The sequence below is a fragment of the Dermacentor silvarum genome, chromosome 8, assembly GCF_013339745.2.
Source record: "Dermacentor silvarum isolate Dsil-2018 chromosome 8, BIME_Dsil_1.4, whole genome shotgun sequence".
NCBI lineage: Eukaryota > Metazoa > Arthropoda > Arachnida > Ixodida > Ixodidae > Dermacentor > Dermacentor silvarum.
In genome coordinates this window covers 51,013,189-51,040,655 of record NC_051161.1, presented here as the reverse complement: position 1 = coordinate 51,040,655, position 27,467 = coordinate 51,013,189, and the positions used below count along the sequence as shown (strand labels likewise).

At 42.9% G+C, this 27,467-nt stretch overlaps 1 protein-coding gene across 1 annotated transcript; it reads right to left on the bottom strand.

The window, feature by feature from the left end:
- Nucleotides 1–2,901: 2,901 nt before the first annotated feature.
- Nucleotides 2,902–24,830, bottom strand: LOC119462127 (uncharacterized). Its single transcript, XM_049672154.1, has 8 exons — nt 24,691–24,830; nt 23,272–23,412; nt 19,873–19,925; nt 16,130–16,231; nt 14,205–14,266; nt 12,530–12,675; nt 9,766–9,916; nt 2,902–3,167 (listed from the first exon to the last, which is right to left on the bottom strand). Exons 2-8 carry the CDS (start codon nt 23,352–23,354, stop codon nt 3,057–3,059), a joined length of 708 nt encoding a protein of 235 aa, XP_049528111.1. The 5' UTR covers nt 23,355–23,412; nt 24,691–24,830; the 3' UTR covers nt 2,902–3,056.
- Nucleotides 24,831–27,467: the final 2,637 nt, after the last annotated feature.

Here is a 27,467-nt window from a genome sequence, read left to right as displayed (position 1 = left end):
CCGCCATATCGCCGTCATTTCGCTGTATAAACAAACATAAAAGAAATTATAGTGCTTTTAAGTGGTTTTAATGTTGTTTAACTTTTGGTGACATGAAAACGAAAATAAAGATCCGCAGTGCCACACAATTTTGCGAGAAACGCCTGAACCACTCAACAGCCTTTCAAAAGTGCCGTGCAGCAGCGCGACAACTCCTTTGAGTCGATAGAGTTGTGGCGTTTCGTAGGCCGTCAACTAGAAGGCCTTCCAAATGTGCCCGTGTGACACAGGTATTAGTTTATTACATACCCTGTTTCAACTGACAAGAATATATTCTAATTGTGTTGTATTGAGCCCCACTCCTCTCTGTCACGCTCCACGTAGCATTGAGAGTATTGAAATAAATTTTAAAAAATAATAATAAATACCGTGATTGAAACAAGTTAGGAGTACTAATCACATGCACTACTTACCAGAAGTTTGAAGACCAGTGAAACACTGGGAAATTCATTGCAAAATAAATCACATAGTATCTCGATGAGGTACAACTGAAAGGCCAGGGAAAGTAATACTTTTATGGGAAATGTCAATATACTTTGCTACATACTTGAGGGACAGATCTCAAGAGTGAGGTTTGTCCCAAGATTCTAGCAATTTCACATAGCTTCAGCATTGACTGGCTTCAATTATTCCTTTGTAAGGTTACAAAAAGCAATCAAGTTTTCAGTAAATACATTGACTAATTATATCACATATCACTCCAATGCAGATTTCTATGATACACAAAAAGTATGTGCTGTAAAACTGCTTCTCTCTGACGGGGCCCCAGAAATAGCTTTTGCTCAGGCAGTCCCATTCATTCTATATCCTTGTAATCATACTGAGTGGTACATGAGTCCATAAAACACACCATGCTGTTCTTTGTAACTCATGGATAACCATGCTGAACAATTGTGACGAAAATGCAGCACAAGTCGAACCTTGATATAACGAACATGGGTATAACACGTTATCAGATATAACAAAGTAAATTTAATATGTTTCTCGCTGATATCAGCATGTAACAAATTTACAATTATGCCAAATATCGGATATAACGAAGGTATTCTCGTGTTGGATGTGACTTCTAATTTACTAAGTTTAGGGTTTCGTGTCTTCAGTTACTGCTGGAAGTCTAACTGTTGCTGCTAATGAAGCGAAATCCTCACCTCACATTGCCTTAGAAGGCAACAATATACCTTCAAGGTTTTTTGGGCAATGGTATTCCATTTTCTGCCACCAGCATCATGAGACAAGAGTGAAGGAAAATGCACAATTAAGCCCATTACAGTAGTGGAAATGGCCAAGAGCATTTTCTTCGCAGACTTTGTAGCAGTAAACAATTATGATCTTGCATGGCTATCCGTCGGACACTATACCGGCGCACATCAGTGCAAGTATTCTCAAGAAAGATAATCGGCGTATGCAACCACTCACGAACAAATTACAACCATCACTCGGCCACACTGAGCCAACCAGCACGCTCTAAAAAGAAAGTACCGAGTGTCCGCAGTGGTAAAGCAAGCCCCAACAAAGGCGCAGAAAACCCAAAGGCAATAGAGTCATGTGGTAAGCAGGATGGCCATTCAAGCAATTTTATTTTAGGCCACAAGATGTGTGAAATGGCTGGGCTACAGATCTGCTGCATTAGTAGCATATACAGATAAACGTGACACAGCAAAGCAGCTAATAACATGCAAGGTTTAGGTAAGTTCCAGTTTGCTGAGTGCACCATGACACATCTGCCATGCTGAACGTGCGAAGTGTGCGACGTCGGTTGAGGAACACCTCTCCCACCAAGGCCACACCTCCGGTATGAAGGTTGAATGTGGGACAGGCCAGCAATGCGTAACGGGCCGAGCATGCTCAACTAGGCCTGACAGACCTTCATGCTAAACTACGCACAACCCACAAATATGGTGCATAGATATGGCTCATAGAGCAAACATGCTCAAGCGCACACTGGACTGAATTAGCTCAGTGACCCTTTAGCTCATTTAGCTTTGTGAATGGCAGCAAATGCGACGGCACTCCTTGCATATATAATAGTGGTGACCGCCACCTGACGTTCGCAGCTCCTCTTCAGTGCGGCGTCCGAGATTGCATGGTGTCGTTCGTCCTGGAGCTCTTTGAAGCAGTTTCTCTCATTTGTAGTATGACTGCAGCAGCCTTAACGAAATTTAGCAGATTGGAGCAATGTGTAGCAGCATTCCTACCACAGTCATTATCAAAGCATGCAAGAATGTGCAATAATAATACGTAATAATAATAATAATAATAATAATAATGATAATAATAATAATAATAATAATAATAATAATAATATTGCTTACTTCACCTTTTTTTAAGTATACAAATCGCTTTTGGTGAGTTGGTCTTAAGTCAAAAAGGGGACCTGTCGGGTCAAATCAAGCAGCCAGCGGCAAAAGGTGCAATTATAGTTTCAAAAAAAGAAAAAAAGAACCGTCAAAGTTGGCCAATTCTATCAAACGTGCAGTAAACAGATGAGCAGGGAACTTTGCGTTGACAACTACCAACACATGAAACCTAGTTACATCCAGTTCATTCTTGCAAACCTTAATATACGGCATGTACAGGCTAAATTAAAAGGCGAGGTTTAAAGTCGGTTTAACATAGGCACCAGCATCAGTCAGCTATAAAGGACACCGTAATAGAAAGCTCCGGAATAATTTTGACCACTCGGCGTTCTTTTAACGTGAACCCAAAAATGCATTAGTGTTTCTTCTGTTTTTATTTTCATTCTGTCCTCTTTGGAATGCGACTGCCTTGGCTGGGAATCGGACCCATGACCTCCTGCTCAGCAGCACAATGCCATAGCCAATAAGCCATCGCAGCAGGTCATATATACGACACAAAATTAGGGGAAATTATTCAAGGATATTTTTATTACCTGGGGAGGCTGGGGAGGGAGGTGAACCATTTCGGTTATCTTCATTATACAATAATGTTTTGGCGACTTCAGTGCCATCAGTGCAACAGCTGAAGCCCTTTGAACACTTGCCTGCGTCCGCTATTTATCAGCCCAAAAAGGCACTAGTGGCCCAAGAACTGCTTGAATGTTGAAGCCGCTTTATCATCCTCTGGTTCTGGACCTTCCTGCAAGCGCTGAGGCGTTTTATGAAGACACTCTGCGATGTATGGAAGAGAAACAAAGAGTGCAAAACGAGATGCATTAGCATACTTTCCGGGATAGCAAATTGCTCAAACTGCTAAGAGAAAGAGAAAGAGAGACAGAGACACACAAGGAAAGGCAGGGAGGTTGACCTAACGGACATCCAGGTGGCTACCCTGCATGGGGGAAAGGGGATGTGGGATTGAAATAAAGAACGAGAAGGCAAAACGAGAGAGAGAGAGTTCACTCGCACAGTAGTAGATGTAGGGTGTCTATAAGCGTCTTTTCAGGTCTGTTGAATTAACACTCACGGGCCGCGGGGTGCATGCTTCTCACGATTACAGTGAGCAGCTGGCATCTCGCAGAAAAAGAGGTAAAAGCTGAAAAAATGAGAGCACTTGGTGCTGCCGTCTAGTAGAAGTACATAGAGGATCTGTTTACATATCAACTTTCCCGTGCAGTGCAAGCATTTTGCCAGAGATAGAGTGCAACAGACCGCAGGTCCGAAACAGCATTAATCGTAGCCACCACCGCAGCAACGCTAGGCCTAGCTACTTTGACGTTCGCTACCAAGCTTCTTTCTGTTCGGTGTCGTGTTTTTCATTGAAACAATTCGCTGCTGTCAGCTATGGAGCTGACTCCACCTTTGTAATCCTTGCCAATGCCTTGGAAGCTCGGAAAGCATGGCACGTTGCATAATGCCGGTTCCCGAAAGTCAGCTTCGCTTCAATACAGCAGTGTTACGCGATGAAGCATACGCGAAGTATTGCAGTGAAGCATACCAAGAGTGGGAAGGGGCAATTGTCACGGGACACTGTATGTATTCCTTATACACGCGTGCACCCGCCGTCTCTTATCACTGTACGAGCTAGCTACGATACACCTAATAAGTGTACTGGCAGGCTTTTAAAGCTATTTTGTATGTGCCTGTGGCGATTTGAGCCCTTGGGGGACATAAAAGGCATGTATGTAGACTGCCCTATTTTTCGGACGTTTTCGCGGCTCCTAGAGAGTTCGAAAAATCGGACGTTGACTGTAGTTAAGTCACAAAGCCTTGCATTCTGCAACATTAAATAAGTGTTGAAGAGCAGCCTAACGGTATTTTTCATGCTACTTTTGCATTACAGGCTAGTAAAGTGAGTGAAGGTGTTTTTCAGACAGAAGCTGTGAAGACGCTTGGGTCGGTCAACCCCACAGTGATTTATTCAGACATTCCTAGGTAATGTGACAAGCCAACCAGCTCAAACCAAGATGCTGCATGTGACTGATTTCACTTTGCCACTCAATAGGCTCACTAGAAAGCACTTAGACAACTGGAGTTCACAACGAGTGATTGGGTGAAAGCCCCCTCAAAGAGGTAAGGGGGCAACATTCCTCCCTTGGCATTTCCTTTTCCGAGTTCCCTCGCCACTCGCCCTCGATGTTTGTACTTTTTTATTGCGGCGACTGCGCTGTGCAGCAATGCAATCGCCTCAATATCAGGATTCGCAATCAATGTGATCGCGGGGCTGCACACCGCAATCAAGAGCAACTGTTATGGTGCTGGCACAAGTTAAAACAAAATACCAGGAAAACAAAAGGCACGGCCAGCAGCACGTGGGTGATCATGCAGGTTTTCACGGAAATGCTGCCACTGCAACCATATGACTCCGCTCCACCAACAGTGATGCACAGATAAGCCCCAGACCTCCTCACGTGCCGTCGCCGGCTGGCTCAGGTGGCCACATAAAAGAATGTCGCTACCTTAAGTTTTGTTCATGGCACTTAACTGGGTGCGGTTGTTCACTCCCGCTGGTGGCCAGAATGTGAAAGTTACTTTTACATGCGCTCTGAAACCAACGACACAACGTCTTGCACCGCGTCAGCTATCTTTTGCTGACAAAGCTATTCTGGCACAGTGTGGCGTAATTTCAGTCATTTTTCCTGCATTTGGCGCAATTTCGCACAGCAATTTGCTTGAGTATCAAAACGGCACAATTGGCACAGTATTCTGGCCCTTGCAGCGAGTGTGGTAGTTGCGATTCTGCAGCCTAAAACATGTGCGTACCTGCTCAGGAAATCATGAAATTTTAGCTGTGAGTACAAGCGTGAAGTCACTGCACACCTGGAAAGCATTCTTCATATTGAGTCTGAAATTTGTAGGAGGGAATTCTAGCTCAATATACATATTTTTCGAGAGCTGTTCCTCTTGTTTTCAGATGGTGTCAAGAAAAAGCCTGCTACCCATGCCAAAGTAAGAAAATAAAGATGAAAAGAGAAAAAAATATTATTGCCTTTTTTGTGTGTCTATTAGGCAGCAGGAAGCATATTTCCCACCATTATACCTCGGTAATTGAGGAGGTACGACAGGTAGATTCGGTACGACAGCCGCGACATCGGGAGGTTCAGTTTCCCGCTGTCTCCGTTGTCCTCCTATGGATGCCACGTCACCGCATCGGCTTGTCTGAAAAGCTGCTGCTGCGCTACACAGGGCCCTGCATGATATTGTGGCAGCTTGGTGACGTTAACTATGAGATCGCTCTGCTGGACTCGCCTGTCCCCACTGACAATGTGCATGTGTTTCGGCTGAAGCCCTACTTTGCCGCGAGTTCACCTCCATTATAACTGGTGCTGAGACGGCACCTTTACAGGCGGGGGTTATGTTACGGCGCAACCAAGAGTGGCACAAAAGTCTGAAGACGACGATTTCACGTGTCGAGGTGTAATTGGTTTCGACAGCCATTTTGTTTGTATATCGGTTCCTTTCTTGTAAATAGTGTAAATACATCGTTATATGTGACTTCCGCAACGTAACAATATGTATATTCAGAGAACTGTTCCTGTTGCTTTCAGATGTCAAGAAAAGGTCTGCCACTTACGCCGAAGTCAAAAGAAAACATAGAAGAGAAATTTTTTAAAAAAAATTATTTAGCTTGGTGGGTGTCTACTGGGACACGAGAAGCGTACTTCCCACCATAATATCACGGTTATATGGTCTCTAAAGAATACGAATTTTAAGAGAGAGTTATTCAATTCATTTATGCAAAAAAAAAAAATAAGAGTTCTTTTTTTCCACTACAGGAAATTGGCCCATGAAAGGTTACTAGCACACATAGCTTTCTGGCTTGATGAAAGATTAGGCTAAGCACACAGAATCTTGTTCATTAAAGTATGTCAAGCATCCAGTACCAGGTTTTCTAAGGATACGAAGAAAGTTGCAGCTATCACAGGCTTCCCAACAGCTCTTCAATAGATTTTTTAAAATCATATATATTTAAGCTTTCTGAGAGGCCATGAGACCCCTGCAATTATCTAAAATTAAGAAGGTTGTTGTAAGAATCATCAAAGGTGATTGTCAAAGTAAGCAAATAGCTTATGCGGGCTGCAGAAATCAAACGGACACACTAGCAATACTTCTGAAGTATACGGCTGACGTCTATAACGGTGTTTGATGATGGCAACACAAATTATTGTTGACTTGTTTTGATGGGTGGCGTAACAGATTGATCTCTGCACCACAGCGATGATGGAGATGACGATGGGGTGACGGTGACGGTCGCATAGCGAAGACAGCATGACAACAACGAAAGTACGACACCTGACAACAATAGCATGATGACAAAGAATGACGACAGCTTGATGACGATGGCATGACAATGGTTGCACACCTGCCTTTTCTTTGCTGATTATCTCAATGGAGGCACGTTATTTCTCCACCCATTCAATTTATAATCACGCAGATCCCATGCACTGCAGGAGTCAGTCTAAACAGAGTTGTGGTCAACTGACAAGATGAAGCGGTGCATCTTGAGAATAGATGTGCAGCGGACTTCGCCAACAAATGAGACGCCGCAACCATCAGCCCAGGCGGTGGATAAACGTGACAGAGCGCAACCATCAAGCACAGCATCAAAACCTTCAGACACAACAAAGCTGTTGCAAGACAGCAAGTGTGTCTCAAAATGACGTTTAGTGATGAGTGCACCCCACATATCAGTTAAGCAGGAGCACGCGCCATTTGCATTGGCGCCTTTACATTAGTGGAGAAAGTCCAACTGCTGACCACGAAAACAAGTGAAGCAACCAAAAGGTACAGCTACATACTTTAAAGTACTATAAATAAAACTGTGGGGTATGCAACTGTGAGAACTATTAAAATTGAGTTACATCCAATTACTCAATAAGTGGCTTCATGTTTCACGGTCGATGAGCAGGGGATTGTACAAAGCTAGCAGCAATCTGCTTGGTAGCCAGTGTTCTGACTAGTTTTTAACCTGAATTTCCATTTACAATGGAAGCCAATGGAAGCCTTTTACAATGCAGCCTTTTGTGCATCCTTGGGCATATTCTGTAAACAGAAATGTGCACATTTCTCTTTTTTTTTTTTTGTTCGCAATCTTGGTGGGCTGCGATCTTTACATCATGGCGGCCCACTTTGGTCCCTTAAGATTTCCTTCAATCAGACCACTGTAAATGCCATTGGATAAGGACCTCTTTGTGTCAAAACAGGCAAGCATTTTACAGCAGCCAGTTATACAGAGTTCGTGAGCTGCGATCTCCCCCCTGTGTGCCCCTCACATCACTGCCTTTAGGATTGGACCAGTGTGTTTCCTACAAGGAATGCATTGCATTACTGAATATATTCGCTCAAGCAAAGGTCTACCACAGTTTGGGTATGCTTTATACAGGATTGGTGATTAATCATCCCAGATTCCATTAGTATGTGTGTTTAAAGATTGTGCGGTACAGATGTCCTTTAGTCATTGCCCATGATTTAGATACACATGCAAAAAGATGTGCTAAGCGTAGATAAATGCAGCACATCCACCTGCATGAACTGCTATATCAGTCTGCACTCCACAGCTTGCCTAAATTACTACGTACACACATATAAGCGCTGTACTTGTTTTTTTTTTCTTGCAATCTTGGTGGGGTGCGATCTTTACATCGTGGCGACCCACTTTGGTCTCGTTTTTCTGGCTGTACATAATCCCTGTAATGCCCTTGTACCATAATGGCTAACACTTTCATTCTTTCTTAGTTTACTTATTTATATTTACACATGCATGCCATGCGCCTGGTGCTTGTCTGGTCCTCACCACTGTCATTGTTACTGTCACAACCGCTCAGGCTCAGTTTGGCAGTACACTTGTGGATGCAGTGATTCTTTGTGCTATCCATGGTCACAATATGTCCATGACTTCACAACATTGTTCGAAAACCTCGCACTTCATGCACTCAGAAACCAGGAGCAGACAAAGATTTATTTTTTTCTTTGAATTCGGGGCTGCCAAGTAGGAAGTGCAGCTCTTACATGAGTGCAGCCCTTACTCGAGTGTATACAGTATTCCCCCCAGAGTTATCCAAATGAGATTTTAAACTTTGTTTATTAACTTCAAAAATTTTGAACACATGTTATGTCATGTTATGCAGGTCTTCCACTCATTTAAATGTACGTTTCTCAAAAAATACAGGTTGAAAGAAGCCAGCTTGTAGTTACCATGCTCCTAAAGATTTAAGCATAATAGCCAGCCATGATGATACCAGACTTGTGGTTTGCCTTGGGCTTCACTTCACCACATTATGGTAGCTTAGCTGGCTAGTGTCATGACGACAAGGGTGGACGTAAAGATACAGGCACGCCCGGCACATAAAGCACTTGGTACATGGCTCTTTCCCTGAGCGAATTCTCTTTTGAGTTCACACAGGAGGCCAGCATCAGAGAAAGAATGTCGCTTATGTGTGCCATGAAAGATGCCAGCTCAGAGACTATTCAATCTTGTGCTACAAAAGCGAAAATCCAATGTTTCCTACAGAGATTCCTGCAAAAATGACCAAAGAAAACTATGGTGCTAGTGTGAACGGGAACTTAAGTATGGCTGTTCAGCCAACACAGGAACGGTGGGCAATACAGCAACATAAATTCGCCTAAAGTTTGTCTTTCAGGCTTCAAACAGATTTGTGACTCCTGCAAATTTATTATTTTCAACAAAATATTGCATTATAGTATATGCCACAATTTGTAACGATTACGCATTAGCGGCGAAACTCACTGCTTTTGTGAGTTTAGAAAAATATGATTTCGTGGAAATTTAGAAAGATCAAGCATAACAGTACCTCAAGAAAGTCTGAAGCTACTAAGCATCGAGATTAGACAAATCTATATACAACACACTATTCACGTGGTAGCCACGTGATCAAAGCAACAGAGTTCCTTCTGGTAATTTAGAAAATGCTATGCCTTCAAGGGTTTGTGCTTAGGGCGGGGTGATGTTAATAGACTTCTCTTTTTTTGCTGGCTTGTCAGAAAACTACTTGCTGTGTTCATGCGTGCTACTGCGGAGTCATGCATTGACTTGCACCAACATGCACAAACTCAGCAAACTGCTAACCACCTGATGGTTGGCTGTTTGCTGTGTTTGTCCGTGTTGGTGCAAGTTAATGCGTACCTTTGCACTTACTAATTCTTGCACAAGTCTGGAAGGCATTCTTTCCCATTTTTCTACGATATGGAATTTTTGTGCGAGTCAGTGCATGACTTTACATGCACTAAACTTGTGCACAGGTCTACAGGATATTCTTCCCACACATTGTCGGCGCTTGCACATTTCTAGACAATGCTCTTCTGTGCTCACCCAAGCATTCTTTTGCGTGGAATGCAACTTCACACCAGGCCTGGCATGTTCCCAGGCCATGTTGGGATAGCGTGTAGCCAAGGACCGGCCAAGCGCACAGTACTCCCAGCGCTTGATTGATGTGTTCTTGCTCTGGATCAGCTTATGTTGGCTGCAAGTGGCAGTGAGCGGAAAGGAGGACAATATCACCACCAAATTATTACCTAAAAAATTTCTTGACCCACAGCCACCAGTGCTAAACTGACGTGCCACATTATATGCTAGAGAAAAAAAAGTCAACAAGAAACGCATCAAGAAAGCTAATGTGTTTAGTTGAAAAGAGAGAGAGAGACATCTTTAATGGGTTCTGGAGGAAATGTTTGCCTAGCTGTGTGCCTAGCATGCTACAGTGAAATCAAGTCTCTTAATTCGAATAGACGGATATTTAAACTACTCTCCCGGCAAAGTCCTATGTGTTTAAGCAGAGAAAAATTCCCGCGAATTCGAACTTCAAAAACGACGCAACGGTTATTTTGAACAAAAGCTCTCATTCCCATGCACCACTTTTCAGACAAACCCGAGCCAAAGGCAAAGGGTTTGTCTGAAATGTCTGAATGTTGCTTGCTGTAAAAATAATGAGGAAAGACCAGCGGGAAGCCGAGACCAAACCGGAGCGAGCCGTCCATTCCTATCTGGCTTAAGCAGGATTTACACAACAGGATGGATTGCCTATCAGTCCGCAAAACAGTGTGACATGGCTGAGCCGTGACGAATCGTGCCACAAGCAGCTCGTCAGCGGCTTCCTTTTGTACGAGGTGATTGGGCGGCACTGAGCCATGTCATGCTCATCTGCAGACTGAACTGGCAATCCATCCCGTCATGTGAATCAGGCCTTAATAAGAGCAGGAAGGAGCCCCAGCACACACTTTCTCAAATTACTGCACGTTCACCTACGCACCCCTCCTAGCACGTGCTCGATCATGTACTCTCCAACACTGGGCACGTGGGAGTATGGCACACGACACGCCACCATCCTTCTTGGCTTGCCCTTGCATGTTTTCCCTAGCCACCATCCTTCTCGGCTTGCCCTTGCGCGATTCCCCTCACACCCACAGCAAACAGCGAGAAGCGTGATCTTATCACACTTGGACTTCATACGGAACCTAGGCCTCTTGCAGCACATATTGCGTGCTGATGGAGAAATGGTAAGCCTTTTAAAATGCGAGCCTTTTAAAAGGGCTGTCCTTAGTTTGAACTCAGTTTTATTTGAATAAATTTCCAATCTTCTTGAAGTTTGAATTAACGAGATTCTACTGCACTCCAGATGACAAGTGTGATGCATAAAATTTATGCAGAGACCATTGACGATGGTTGTCAATGTAAGTGTACAGCCGAATATTCAACAAAGAAATTTGCTTTTAAAGGAATGATGTACTTGACTACATGTATTTGTTGCAGTGAAGATATTTATGTAACATCTCTTGTTTAATTGTGTATTTCTGTAGAGAACAGAGTTGTTAACCAGCACATCTCTAGTGGTAGCACAGGTGGACAGCATGTGCATCTCAAAGAGCTAGGACAGTTGGCATTCGGGCAATGAATGCACCCAGCAATGCGAGCGTGGGTGCCGTTTCCGTCAACTCCTTTGTTCCCACCTCTAACCACTAACCTCTGTCAGCCAACCTCCTGACAACTAACCACCCACCATGAAAACAACCGAAAGAGCCAAAGAAAGCTATTCACTTTAAAATGACTCGCGCATACATAATATACATAATTAATGAGCGCACATGGTAACAAGCAGCTTCAGGCCAATGTCACGCAGGAAGACTTGGCAATGATTTTACTATGCACAAAGTGGAAGCAGCACTGCTCCAAGATCGAAGAATGTAGTGATGCTTGAAAGAACCTGTCACATTCTTGAAACTAGTTAGCTAAGCTTTTTTGATTTGCCAATCTCATTAATTAAAAGGGTTGCTTCATTATAATAGCTGCAGCCCTTACAGCCTGGACTAAGGCACAATAAGTGTGCTGAAATAAATCAAGCTGTGTTGAAAGCAGCTACAGAAAACATTTACTGAAAAACACTATGTGAAAATTTGTGATCTTTCCTTTGTTTTTCTCTGTTTCTATATACAGGTGGCAGAGGTATTCCAGATTAATCCATAAACCTAATCATTTACAATCTACCAATTGCAACAGTTCTTGGTTTCTTATCTCTCCTGCGAAAGACTGTAATAACTGTCTCATTTTATTTTTTATAACAGCCCTCAAAGATCACTTTAGAAGACAAATCGTGCACCTGGTGGTTAGCGGACATGACGCAAACCTCAGCACACAGCCTCCGAGATTTTCAGCATGCCGTAAGCAATGCATAATCTCGTAGTTCATGTCAAGGTGCCACGCTGGTTCTCAATGTTCCAGGTTCTGTGTCATTTGCGATGAGCAGTAATGGCGGCACTCTTTTCAGTTTCGGCATCTAAAATGTTTATGTGTGCACGCTACTCGTGACGCGTCCACTTGCATTTCAAGCATAAAATATTGCATGGACGCTGCTCTATGTTTACATTATACGAAACTAGGCTTTTCGCACAGTTAAAAATTTCATCGCAATTGGCTAAGCCTTAGGAAACAATACCCTCCGCCATCACCTGCGAACATCAGAGTGCAGCTCTCGGCGCACAGTGTACTTTGCATGCAGCTCGACACTGGGCACGAGTTTGAGGCCTCCTGCCCTAGTGGCTAGGCAGGTGGCAATGAAAAGTATTTGCTCACTCTTACTCACTTCAGGAACTGGATGATTTCATCACGCAGTCTGCATGAGAGAAACCTGTGCTTTTCTACCGTGATCGAGGCGCCATGCAGAAGGGGTTGAACAAGCGGTGAGAACTGTGGGAACAGGCCATGTGGAGACCACACCCGGAGGTTCTCCTGTGAAAGAGTGTAAAAAAAAATTTATTGATGCGAAGGCTAGTCATGTATATTTGAGTAATGTAAAAGGAGGCAAAGAAGGCTTTGCCTACAAAAAGAGAAGGACCAGCGAACCGAACGGCCAAACACTTTGGCAACCGCTGCCAACAAAATAAAGCGAAACTGTGCACATCACACTGCCGCTCGGCAACAGCCGAGTAAGTAGGTGCGCTGTAAGAACATCACCACTGAAACCAACTTTAGTGAACAAGTGCCAGCACATCGACAAAGCCTGCAGATACCGCAGAATGTTTTGGACTAATTTAATTGGAAGCTGACGAAATGATCTAAACTTCAGCAAGCACTTGCCAGCATTTCTGTTCACCCCTCAGTGAGGATTAGAAATTTGAATTAAATTCTGGGGCTTTACGTGCCAAAACCAGTTCTGATTATGAGGTACACCGTAGTGGAGGGCTCCAGATTATTTTGACCACCTGGGGCTTAACGTGCACTACAACACAAGCACATGGGCATTTTTGCATTTCGCCTCTATTGAAACGTGGCCTCTGCGGCCTGGATTCAATCCTGCGACCTTGTGCTCAGCAGTGCGACACCTTAGCCACTGCGCCACCACGGCCGGTCTCTCAGTGAGGAGGCCTGTGCGTTGTTTGTGTGCGTTGCAACTGACCGAGCTGGGCAGAAGTGGTTCATAGCCATTTTTTCTTTGTCCTTCAGTGCATTTGGAGCACTGAAGCAGCACTCGTCGCAATGTCTCAAGATCACCATGATGAATGCAAGTCATGCAAGAACATCAAAGCACTGACCACTCTTCAGTGACCTAAAGCTGCACATTGTCAGTGCTAGTGCTAAGGCGAGTGGCTACAGTCACACATTCCATGGGACAAAGAGTGCAGAATAAAAATAGTGACTTCTTTCAATAAGTATCTCACGAGTTCGTGTCGAAGAAAGGTTATCTTTTCCTGAATATGCTTAGCCTGCTATATCGCACGTGTTGCTGTGCCCAATTTTTCCAATGAAGTGACTTATATTAACAAAGGTTTTTGAATGTCCCAACTGCTTCCTTACGAAGGCCCTTGTCTGTACTGTCCAACAAGTATGAAAGGTGACAGGGATTTAAAAAGCTACAAGGAAGAGCAGACGGCTTACTGAGCGATATTGTTGGCTCTCGGCTGTTTGCACAGGAGTATTCCGCTCAGGTGTGCATGACAGCAATGTATAGAAACTGGGCAACTTATTTGACCACGCTCAATAAGTGTTTCAGGGCCTTTCTAATAATGAGGTAAAGTACCTGGAAGAGAGAATTGCGTTAGCATAAATTATGTAAAAAGTTAAATTACAAGTACAGAATAAAGGTCAGTGCAAGGACTGATGCTTGCAGAACACCTACATCAACAAGCTCAGCACTTCAGTGGGGAAGTTTACAGAGTGAGGAAGGCAATGGAAGTCCACTGTTTCCTACAAAGTTAAAGAATTGCTCTTTTACGGGAAAAGGTCGCGAAGAAGTTTTACAAATGAAATGGCAGTCTTACTTCATCACGTCCTACTCTGCATCGCAGTGCAGCGGTACCTGGCGTGCACTCCTCTACAGTGCCTGAAAGCAAAGTAAACAGAACACAGCTGCTTGTGCTTCCTCATGATGAAGCGCACTGACACTGTCATTTCAATGCAACTCAACAGCAACACATTTCAATTTCAGTCACCTTTTCGAGGTACATGAGCCCAGCATATTGTTCGAGCACGCAACTAATTATCGGATTGTGCGTCACATGTAATGAATACTGTCGGATCCCCTACATGGTGCTGCGCACAGCCACTTGTAGTTGATCAACTACATAAAAGAGAAAGGCACCTCACAAGGATGCAACCGCTTGTCCCAAAGTGGGAGTGCGTCATATCCAATACATTTCTCTACATAACAGTGGACAATCTCAGATATAAACCATGGATTATGACAAAATGCTTTTACGTTAGTGCACCTCAATTCCACAAAACAAATAGCTGATTACGGGACTATGCAATGCATATAGAGAATGCAGTAGCATTTTTTTTTTATGTGGAAAATACAGTAGGCCACTCATGCTTCAGTGTGACAAAGTGTGCTGATGCATTCATTTCAGTGTAGTTAAAGAGCCTCACTTTCAATTTCAGCCACCATCTAATGGCATATAAAGTCCTGCATATCTCGAACAGCATGCAGCTTATTACAAGACTACGTCAAATATGGAGGTGCCATAGAATGGCAAGAAATGAGATGACTCAGGGGGCATGGAAATAACGTTTACAGCAGGCTTGCCGACCATGATGCTTACCCTATTTTATCCAAGCTTATTTGTGAGCGGCAAAGATGTTAAGCTTTACTAATTTGCACTCTAGGCAAGTTCCACAGTGAACCGATTAACTGAAGGTTAGCTGCAGAATCCACTAAATAACCTAAATGCCAAGAAAAGATCACAGCATGTTAAGCAAGCAAGATTACTGAGTACAGTGGAATCGCATTGACATAATCTTCAGGGGAACCGGAAAACAAAACCTATCATCCGAAAATCGTATTATCCGAAATACATTGCTCCTGTAAGACATTTACTGGGAAAAAAACAAAAAAACGTGTTGTTACGTATCAGTATTATCCGAAAAACATATTATGCAGAATCGTACCAATGAGATTCCACTGTACGCACCTACTAACATATTAGGTATAACTCTAAGGCTCCCCCTGTAAAATATCCTTTGGAGATTCTACCTTCTGCAGAATCTCTACCGCAAAAAAAAATGAAAATAAAAATCATAACAATAATAATCAATGCACACACTGTCAAAGCGTGAAAAATTTTGACAGTAACTTGAACATAATGCCAAGTACTCATCTACAGGCATAGGTAGGTAACCAGAACAGTTTTGCAAGAGCCAATTAAGTGCTATTCAAACACAATCTTAAACCTTCTCCTTTATCTAAGCTTGCACATCTAAGTCTAAGGAAATTCTACAGCAAATGAAATACCCGCAGGGTCTAGCTGTATCATCTAAACCACACTAAAGAATGCAAAACCCCAAATGAAGGTCACGGTATGTTAAGCGAGCAAGATTGCTCAGTACACACCTACTAATTCATTATATGAGGCACTTAATTTGTAACATTAGGCGACTGGAATGCAGCTATATGGATTAAAGAATGAAAGTGGCCAGCCGAGTCTAGTTGCAATTAAAAGAGAGAAGTGGAGTTGGGCAGGCCATCAAATGCATAGGTTAGATAACGGGTGGTCTGTTAGAGTAACTTAATGAGTGCCCAGAAAAGATAACTACAGCCGAGAACAACAGATGATGAAGTGGTGTTATGAAATTGGGAAATTTTCAGGCGCAGGATAGAATCAGCCAACGCAAGACGGGGTTAATAGGAGATGGCTGGGATAAGCCTTTGTCTTACAATGTGCATAAGTTAGGCTGACGATAATTTTACCATTATTCGTTGGGTCACTTCCATGGAAGGGTAATGTGAAGTTCTCGCTGACGTCAGGCAGGGGTGTCACTTCTGAAGGAATTGCCAGCCGTGGAATGTCTACTGCATAAAAATAAAACCAAGCACTGTTAAATTTTGGGGAGAATTCTTGATGGTCATTTGAATGCAGTAATGTCACATGCTCATTTGAATGTGTAATTAGGTAAACAGAACAGTTTCTGTGACAGCCAATTGAATGGAGTTCCTAACCTTAAAGGCAACACAAGGTAGAAAAATTTGGGCTATCAGATTATCCTTTTTAAACATGCCCACATGATTCCAAAGATCAGAAAATGCAGTGCTAACTGCAAATAAAAAGATAAACAGTGCGCACGGCTATACTTCCAAGTTAGCCAAGATAAGGGTGCCTTCTACAGCATAGCTCTGCGGTTACGCTTTTTACAGTACAGAGAAAAAAACAACAAAAAAACAATGTAGGAGCAGGGGTAATATTACAGCCACAAAGCTACCAAAGTGAATAAACTCAACAGACAATGAAGTCAAGGAAAACATAGGGGAAGTTAGTTGTGGTTGAAATTGAAGTGTAGAAAATAATGAGGAAAAGGGAAACTGAAAAAAGTGGGACGAAAAGATAACAAGGCACCAGTGGGATCCGAACACACAACCGCTGCATAACGTATGTTATTTGAACGCGTAATAAGTGCAATGCATCAGAAATGGCTAACAGCATACATTCAGGGACATAATTTCTCTTATGCAATTAGACCCAGAATGCACAAATAAAGCAAATTCCTACAATTGCACTGCATTTGCCATGGTTAATTGCACAAAGCTAGAAAATGACTAACAACAAAATATACTCCTGATAATAATAGTACTGAGGCCTAGAATAGCTGGTACTACATGGTTATAATAGATGTAATGGCATGAAAGAAAAAAGATATGAAAGAGATATTGCCTTAAATTGCAAACGTCTCCGTGACTAAGTCAAATGTCAGCATAGAAAGAAGAGGATATAAGCCACATAAAATGTGCACCACAAGTGTTACTACGATAATGACCAAATTTTACATGGAGTATAACACGTGATAAAATAAAGCGTTCATTGACTTCAATCACATCAGACAGCAAAAAAATTATGAATACTTAAAAATGGCCATAATCTACAACCAACAATGCTGCTGAACACGCAGAAAAACCCACCTACACATTTCTAAATTAATAAGTGCCTAAATAGCTTTCTTAAAGAGTCAAATTAGTTTCTTGCTAATAAAGCCAGCAATAGCTAATGCATTTACTGCTGTTTACATTGATAAAGGAACAGCTTGGCAGTAACTTAGGCCTATAATATGGGTTCTTATCATTCAGCAAATATTTAGCGATATTCACAATTATTTTAACAATGGTGCAGCAAAAAGACTGCATCTCCTTAAATGGACACTAAAGGCAGAAGCTTTACAGTGGATCGATAAATTTGCCCTCAAATGGGACACATGCAATCCATATGCAAGAACAGAGCCCTTTGATGACGTAAACATCAGACAAAAGTGACAGAACCAATTTGAATACATGGAACCAGCACTAGCATATGTAATTCGTGGCAATGACCTGCTGAGTTTAGTCACTGACTGCTAACAAAAACCAACTTACGCATCATTTGAACACGAAAGAAAATACAATCCAACCTATTTTATTGGATTTCTTAGGCTATGTTCAGACTACGTATGCATTGCACAGACATTTAGAGGAAAATGCAACTGTAAACACAAAGAGCGCAACTATTTTGTTCAGATTGCATTTGTACGGAGTCTTAAAGAGCGCAAGAGCCACAACAGATGCAAGAACGCCCATTTATTGGGAGGCCTGTTACTTTTACGCATAACTTAGATGGGACCATTACAAAATGGCCAATGAGTGCCACAAGATTGGGTTTACCAATGTTTTCCAGTTATGGGACTTCTGGTATCTTTATTTAGAGCAACAGCTGGCCAGCAGAAGCAGTGTGGGCTTTTCAGAGCACCAGCATTGTGCACACTGCCGGTCCTTATGGTTGTTTTGCTTTTTACATGTTAAGTGCTGCATCGGCACTAATATTTCTGTTTGTCTTGCATAACCTCCCCGACTGTGCAAACACCGATTGGCCACCTTGAATTCTGTCTGGTTGCACGTAATATGTGCAAAAGTACATGGCTGCCAATGTGAACAATCAGCAGCGTTTACGCCTGTAGTGTTAATAATACTCAGTGTCGCCAATACTACACATACATGCTTTGTAAAAGCTAAAAAGCTACGACCACAGTCTCAACATTGAATTACTGGTCACACCCAGCAATGCACAGCTTCTGGGATCACCAATGCAATGCAGGAACCCTGTACTACAGCGATGCTTCAGTGACACAGCTCCATTTGTTTTCTCAGGCAAATTAAACTGCGTGCAGAAAAGAGATATTGCCTTGTATTGCAAACGTCTCCGTGACTAAGTCAAATGTCAGCATAGAACAACTGCCGAAACTTTTTGAAGCATCTACTTAAGCTTGACTTCCCATTTGCCTTTAGTGCAAACCCAAGTGCTGAGGAAGATCTGCATTTGAGTAGAGTGCAGTAAACAAGGGAGAAGACACTCGAGGCGAACACAAACAGAGCCCAAGAAAAATCATTAAATGATTAAAGTAACTATTAAAAACGTCGCCAGTTCTGCAAACAATCTATACACGGTCAGCATCTTCTTAAACAGCAACAACAAAACATTCCCAGTTTTTAATGAGACATCTTGACAGTTTAACGCTGACTCTTGCACTGCATCAATATGCATGACAAATGTGCGTGTGCACACATTCCAATTTCACAATAAGTGTAGTGACCAAAGCCGAAGATAGCAATGTGCATAACAATATTCTCACTGAAGCATAAACATGAATCTAAAGAGAGAAACACAGTGTTCACATACTCTTAAGAGCACAGGTTTGGCATCAGTGATCACATTGTACTAGGTGAAGGTGAAGCGTTACACAGTGGGAACGTACGCAAACTAAAAGTGATAGACACAGGCCTTGAAGACAGCAAGGGTGGTGGACACACAACCAGCTACAACCGCATGATAAGCAGATATTATGAAGACACCAAAGAGAAACATTAAACGAGTTAAGACTGACGACCATTCCTTCAGAACTCTATTTTTGTAGATGTTGCTGTAAAATATTGATGACCAATAAAAAATTAATGCTGAACTTAAATTACCTCAATTTCATGTCGAAGCCACAGTGCTGGTGCATCAGTACGAAGTCACAGATTTCGAAGTTTCTTTCTCGTATTTGGCCCGTCGTGACACTTAACTTTCTTGAAACTTTCATTTCAGTCTTTAGCTCCTTTAAGATAAACTGTAGTCCATCTTTAGCGACAAACTAACTAGGCCTGAGCAGACGCTGTCAAAATCCTCAACATCATGGCGAGTTGGAGTGCTAACTTTTATTTTTGGCATTTTTTTCAGGCTTATAAAGCGTCCTCACACAGCAAGAGTGGCTTCCTATGGTATTGTGGAGATGCAATTTGCAAATACAGCTAAACTTAGTCTTCTCTTTAGTGCCCCCCTAACTTACCTAGGCCCAGTATTCCCGCACAGCCTCGTCACAGGCATAGTATTAAAGCACACTATACATATATGGCTTGTTCTCTTGTCTTTTTCGACCTTTGTGAGTTTATCTTCGTACTGTCTAAAACTAAGTGCATCGAAGAGGATCGCTCACGGAAGGGGCACTTGGACACAATCAGGAGGTTCGATGCTGTTTCATGCAGTGCCCTGAAACAGCATGAAAGAAATAGATTGAAAACACACACACACATAAAGAGCGACACAGGTCCTTCAGAAGGTCGTACAATCAGTGCGAAAAAGAAGACACCGCTCCAACACCCAAAATTTAGGTCGCTTGGCAAAATTATTTTGCTGCTAGCATCCAGCCAGTTTCATGACAAATATCCTCAAGTGCGCAAAAATTCCAGTGTGTCCCACCAGAACAGCTGTAGCCTAGCTATGACAGACAATGATATGGTGGCTTCTAGAAATGCTATGACCAATCTTTATTGCCTGTTGGAATCTCAACATGCACATCACTCTGGTTTTTTAAATAACAAGTCTGCCACCACAGTCAACAAGTTTCATGGTTAAACTTCATAAAACCTTTTAGCTGCGAGAAAATGCATAGAAAAAGTTTGCATTACAACAAAGTGTTTGATATGAGGCACCTAACTCAAAATTTGATAAATCAAACATTAGAAACGTGCTTTACAACTTAAATTTTGCACATGAACTGGAGAATACAAAGGACCCATTACATAGAAGAGATGAGAGTTAAGGGGGAAACTCAACAGAAAAGGCAGAAATTGGGACAAGGGCATTAAAGGTTTGACTGGCATCAGAGACAAGTCTTCTTGTCTCTTACTTTTTAGATTTCATTTATCCATAAAATCTGCATAAGTTCTTTTTTTACCCCGGTCAAAGGCATGACAATTCAATGCATTCCTCAGCTAAAATGAACAATGCCCTTACTTTTATTACGAGATGATAACACCTGCATCTCACAGGTACTTGCAACATCTTATCACCAGTATCACAGTCAACTACCATAAGCACAACCTCGGTGACGCCATAGATTTGGTTCATAGTTCAGGTGCGTTAAAGGCATGAAGTGTTCTGGAACTCTGGAACATAGCCTGACAATAACATTCGTCAAACTAAGCAATGTCGACATAACAGAAATCGAATGTCTCTGGCAGCCTTCATTTACGGCCAGTACGGCAGCAGGCCTTGGAGAAAGCAAAATATCAGTCATGCTATTAAATATCTTAATCCATAACATAGCAGCTCCAGCTAAGACCAAAGTTAAACCTCTTGTTTCTTTACGTCATGCCGCAACATAAAGGTCAAATGCTGCAATCAGTATACCAATTTATTGAAATTAGTTATGCATATACTTTCAGGTAACTGCCTTTGAATTTGCTGGCAAACAAGGAATAACTTGACACTGCAGCAATTACGTTGTATAAAGAATTGCCACGCTGCACAAGACTGGCAAAACACGTTTACATTAGACAAGCTCAAATAATTTTTTTTAATGATAAAGCTAGAAAGTATTAGGGCAAAGGAGAGTATGAAAAATATTTGGCTGAAACAACCCTATCTTTGTGGAAAAGAGGTGCAATGTCGTACAACCACTATCCCAAAAAATCAGGATCTGAGAGGTGCGCACGGGTCTCGTCTCAACTGGAGGTAAACAGGGTGTGCCACAGGGTTGCGTCTCGCAGCAGGGAAGACTCCCGATGGCAGTGCCCGGGCAAGAATGGGTTCCACAGCACCCGTGCATGAGTTGAGCCAAGGACGGGCATCAAGATGTGAGAAAGTGGGCCGCATCAAGTGACAAGAAAGATAGAGGGAGGCAAGCTGCCACCTGAACTTGAGGCTGTTCCATCCCGCTGCCTGATACAGTGTGTTGAGGTCAATATCTTGGTCCGACGAAACAATATGAAGGCAGCATGATGCTGGACTGCTTCAAGGCTGTATTGGAGGAAAGACTGGTGGGGGCTGCCAGAGAAATAAGCAATATACCGGGAAGGGCAGCACCAGTGCTGTGTGCACTTGGCTAAAAGTTATGGGGCTCATGTTGTGGGTGGTACAGACCACGAAGCCTAGAAGGCGACAGGTTCTAGCAGAAATTATGGAGATGCCTTAGTGAAAATTTGGATGATTGTCCACGCACAGTTACCGCCAGGATATGTAATTTAGGTACTTGTTGGAGGGGTACTCCTCCAAGGCAGAGATGATGACTGGCAGAAACAGAAGAGGGGGTCTGACGTAAGAGACAGTCATGGAAGAACATTTAGATAAGTGGAAGGGAAGGAAGTTATCAAGCGACCACTGGTAACAGCAGTGAAGATCAGACTGAAGAGAAATGTGCAAGGAAGGTGTTTGATAGGCTGTAGGAGGGTCAAATTATCCGCATAGGGAAAGGGTGTGGAATAAAGATATCTGGGTAGGTCACTGATGAAGATGGTGATAAGAGTCAGTCCCAGCACGCTACCTCAGATGTCAAGACACATGGCTCTGATAGGATGCCACCAAATCTGACATGTTGCACTCACTGTGCTGGTTAATAACTAGACAGCCAGTGGAGAAGACTGTCATCTATGTTGGCATGACAGAGTTTGAGTAGAAGCACAGGGTGATGTATGTGGTTGAACGCCTTGGAGAAGTCCATCTGGACCAGTTCACGAGGTGCACAAGAATCAAGATGGCCATTCGCAGTGTGCACCGATGAAGTAAAGGCTTCGTTGTTGGTGTGGTTGAAAGCCATGTTGAGCTGGGCTAAAGAAAGAGGAGGATCCGATGTGGAGGAGAAGTTCCTATTAATGACTTGTTCTAATGTGTGACATGCGACAGAGGTAGACGCCACACCGTGGTAGGTACCTGCGGCATCTGAAGGTAGGTTTGGCGACTTCGGGATCGGTGTCATGTGCGACACTTTCCAGGCCTTAGGTACAAAACCAGGATCGAGGAAAGACTGAAACATTCGAAGAGGGACAGCAGAACAAACAGAAAATATCAGAAGGTGAAGCCTGTCTGGACCTGCACGCTGGTGAACACGAAGGCGAGAAAGGGCATCACAGAATTTTTCTTTTGTAAGTGAAACAGACCTGAGTGGGGGGTCAAACTTTCCAAGTGAAGTGGAGGAGGACCACGCGGTTGGTTAGAGAGACTTTTATTCTCCTGTGGTTAGAGAGACGACTAATATCCTTCGGCAGCGAATTGGTTATCGAAGATGAAGCAGAGAATAAAAGTAGTTTTGTTAATGCAGGGAGTTAATGTAGTTGCAAAAAAAGCTTTGGCTCTATCTTGGCACAGACAGACATGTCCTCCATATAAGCCCCATTGCCACATAGGCTTCGTTCGTTATGGCCTTCTGCAGGCATTTGGCTTCTAAGTAACTTGTATTACAGTTTTGGAAGTTTGCTTGGCGAAAGAGCGATGCTTTAGTTTGGTTGTGGCTATAATTTCAGTTGTTATCCACAGTGGGTGAGGTCAATGCCTTGATCTATGGATGGGGACGTGCTCTACCTCGATTGCATGCATGAAATCGAGATATAGCTCATACTTCTCATATGGAGAGGGAGGGTCAGGCACGATGCACCAGGGAAGCATAGTGCACAAGGTTCTCAAGGAGGGCTTTTTCTGCATGCTAATAGGAATGGATGATACGAGCTTGCCTCCAGCTGCTTGAAAGTGCCGTGTGTCCCTGAATAGAGAGGTAATAGATAATTACATGAAGTGATTTGTTTATCTGCCCCTATACACCACTTTCTACTACTGTCTTTGTTCACAAGTCACCAGCTTCATATCTGGTCTAACATGTTGTAGATCGATCGAAAACTGAAGTTACAGTCCCGTCTGCAGTTAAATGAAGCACAACAGGTCCACTCCAAGGCTATCTACAAATGCGAACGGGTTGAGGGAGAGCTTAAAGCTGCAAGAATCACTGCAGAGAGCTCTCTGCGCACTGTTTATTTGGCAATGCATACTCAATAAGGGGCTGTATATGTCACCACAATTCCAGGATGCATATTACTCTCTCGACAAGTGCAATATTGGCTGGATGGACATGCAGTACATATAGAACATACACACAGTCTCAAGTTGCAGCTATACTCTCGGCCAGTTGTTTCAGCGCTTATTGTAGCCCTAGATTTTATTGGCCTTGTAAATAACGTGCATGCTAAGCAACAAATCGTAGCACGCTTTGACGATAAAGCAGCAGGAAATGTGAAAGGGGCCGGGGAAATTCCTGTTTTAACGTCCGAGGTACCAGTTTCCAGCCAGGCAGCCAGGAATTCTCCGCAATTAAAAATAATTTTCTGGTTTATAAGCGTGCCGACGTACGTTCCGTTTCTGAAATTGTTTTGACAAAAACGCGCGCAACAGATGATGGAAGAACAATAGCACTTTTTTTTTTCAAACTCTACTTGCCTACTTAGCACTTAATAGATAAAATTCTCGAGAGTCGTTAAGTATATTGAATTTTCATGAACCATCGTAACCGCACGTACGGCCGATGAAATCGCTGGTGTCAGTACACTGATGGATATGTTAATAAATATTGCTGTGCATCTGAAAAAAGAAAGGGAGTACAATCCTGTTCACACACAGAGGCCGTAAAGAAACAATCACTCGCAGCTAACCAGAACCGAAAGGGTCAGAGGAAGAGGCCTTAAAAGTTTTGGTTAAAACAATCAGCGAACGACGTAGCGATACGAAACACCGAGTATACTAGCGGCACTAGATATATTTAACCGACAGCCTTCCTTGCAGTGCGATTTCTGTACATTACCTGTCATCGTGGCGGGTAAATCACACAGGTTAAAATTTTCTCTACAGCGGGCACAAACACACTCGTAACAATGTTCCAGGCAACAAGTGAGTCAAACCAGATGGTGTTGGTCAAGCGCGCGATCCTTACTTTGCCCGCATTTTCGCTAGACATTAAGGCTAAATGTAGCAAAACAAGGTCCAAATTTACGGTTAGTAATAGAAGTGTCACGTTGAACAACCTCTAAATGAAACACACGACAGCCGCGACAAATTGATTTTAAGAGAACGCACTCGAGTTTATATTGACCTCCTTTGCTTGACGCATGCGCATGTGCACATGCACATTAGCGCGACAACGCAAGCAACACTGCTGCGTAGCGTTGTGCGTTTCTGCACATAAGCTTCCCGAGTAGCGTTATTGCATCAGAGCATTTGATCAGAGTAATCAAACTACATTATGTATTAACTCCGTACTTGCAAGTTGTGTTGTTTTACTGTAACTCATTTGCTCCCGAAACCGAAACCAATCACAAAGATGGTTTTGTTTTTGATGTGCTATAAATTACAATAAATCAACACAACTTACTTAAAAGGAACTTCTCAATACCTGTTGTACAGTGATACTTTTATTGTGTATCTGAGAAGTTTATTTAGATGGTTTTATTCAAGAAACTTCTGTCACGCAAAGCCTGGGCAACGCTACGAGGCGCTTCACCAGTGGCATTAAACGCGTCAAAAGCAGATTTCCGAGTGCGCTCTCCCGAAATCAAATTGTCACGGCTGGCGTGTGTTCTATTTAGAGCTTGTTAAACCAATGCCTCCTTTACTAGTAAAGGAGGCATTGGTTAAACGTGCTACTTCTCTCATTAATTATTAATACGTGCACTGTTAGCCATCTTAGTGCTTAAATGTCAGGCGCCAGAGATCGCGCGTTTCAATCACTTGTGACCTGCAAAGTTGTTCCCAGTGCTACACAGGCGTGTTTGTGCCGCTGTAACTTATCCGCCACGATGAAAAGTACTGTACAGGAACCTCAGTGCAAGTGCTGAAGGCTGCCGGTAACCTATCTAGTGTCGTTAGTGGGTTTCGGTGCTTGTCTTGCAGACGAACTTTTATTGATTGCTTTTTCGCGGTCTCTTCCCCTGATCCTTTTGGTTTTTAAGCTGTGCTGTAAGTGATTGTTTCTATATGACCTCACTGTGTGACTAAATTACCATCCGTTTGTTCTTTTTCAGATGCACAAAAACCCATTAAAAACTATCAAGGGGACTGACACGTACTGGCGACATTCGCCATACGTGCGGTTGCGGCGGTGCATGCAGTCCAACTTTGAATACCGGTGCTACATGGGACACTTTCGATCGCGATCGAATTACTTGGCCCCTGCTTGGTCCCATTGGCTCCTTTGCGCAAGCTGCTGAAGGGAGTCAATCACAGTAGAGAAAGTCGATCCCGATCGGGCTTGATCGCGATCTGAAGTGCCTCGTTTGACCCGTGTATAAGATCAAAATAAACGCTAAGTTAGCAAATCGAGCTTGAAGAAACTTTGTAGTTCTCCCACCATCTGCAGCCGCACTTGTTTCAAAACAATTTCAGAAACGTGAATACTCACATCGACCTTGGAGGCCCGAAAACACTGATTTCACTTTTGATGATGGGCACTTCATTGCTAATGGTTAGAAACTGGTACGCTGGACATGAAAACATATTAACCTCCCCAGCCCCCGACACATTTTTATTCTGCTTCTGCGCCTAAGCTTACAATTAACATGCTGTGATTGGTTGCCTAGTGTGTTATTTACGAGGTGAATGAGATCTAGAACTACAATAAGCGCTGAAACTACTATTTGAGAGTAGCTGCAACTTCAGACGAGATTGAGTACGACGTATACTGCCCATAGATGTCCAGCCAATATCGCACTTGTCTAGAAAATGGTGCATCCTAGAATTATGGTGACATTTGGAAGTGATCGTAGGCAGCTCCTCATTGAGCGGGTATTGCCAAAGAAACAGTGCTGAGAGAGTTTTGTGCTGTAATTTTTGCAGCACAAAGCACACTCTAGATCAGTCTGCACTTGTACAGGCCTCCACACTCTTGGATGGACCACTTGTACCTGCCGAGTAACTTAAATTTCGGACCCATCTATGACATCTTGGACCAGGTAGGGCGCTGGTGTCTTGCTTGCAGAGGAGGCATTTGAAAGTCGTATATGCAAGATCGGTAAACTAATTACTTCATTTAGTCACGAGGAGTTACTGCAGTTTAGCTATGAATCTTAAGCGAATCCTCTGACTTTTAGTTCTGTTTCTGTCGGCATGCCTGCATGCTGCATTCACACTTCTGGCACTGTTTGCTACAGGAGAACCTCCAAATGTACAAGCCTGCTGGTATGATATCCAAAAGTGAATGCTGCCGGAGAACAGTCGACTTCCATTCATTCAACATAGGTTATCATGACCAGTCTTTTTGTTATACCATGTTGAAGAGTCCCAGAAAGCTTCGTGCCTTATAAGCCCTCCATTTAATGTGAAGGAAACCTGGGATGTCTCTGAGGTAAAACTAATAGAAGTCGACTGGTTCTTGTAGCTACTGATAAGACGTTCAAGGCATGTATCAGATACAGGCATTATCATATTGTTTTATTGAGTGAGGAGAGAAAAGGCAATGGTCATTTTAACTGGGGAATGCATTTAAGAATAGTGGTGTTGCTGACTGAGGTAAAGATGAAATTTTTGCTGTTTTTTTAGATAATAGAGAATTTGTAAGAATGAAAGGGGACATGCCTTTGGTGCCAATTAAACCTGCAACACCAATGTCCTGTGCCATCCCCCTTATAATAGAGCCTGCCCATTGGTATCAGTTTTCCACAATAAGCCTCTTGTTAGCTACAAAATTTAACTTGGAAAGCACATGCAAGATGTCTGATCTATCATAATTTGGGTTTCGACAAAATTTGTTGTAATGTACACATCTTCAAGACATTT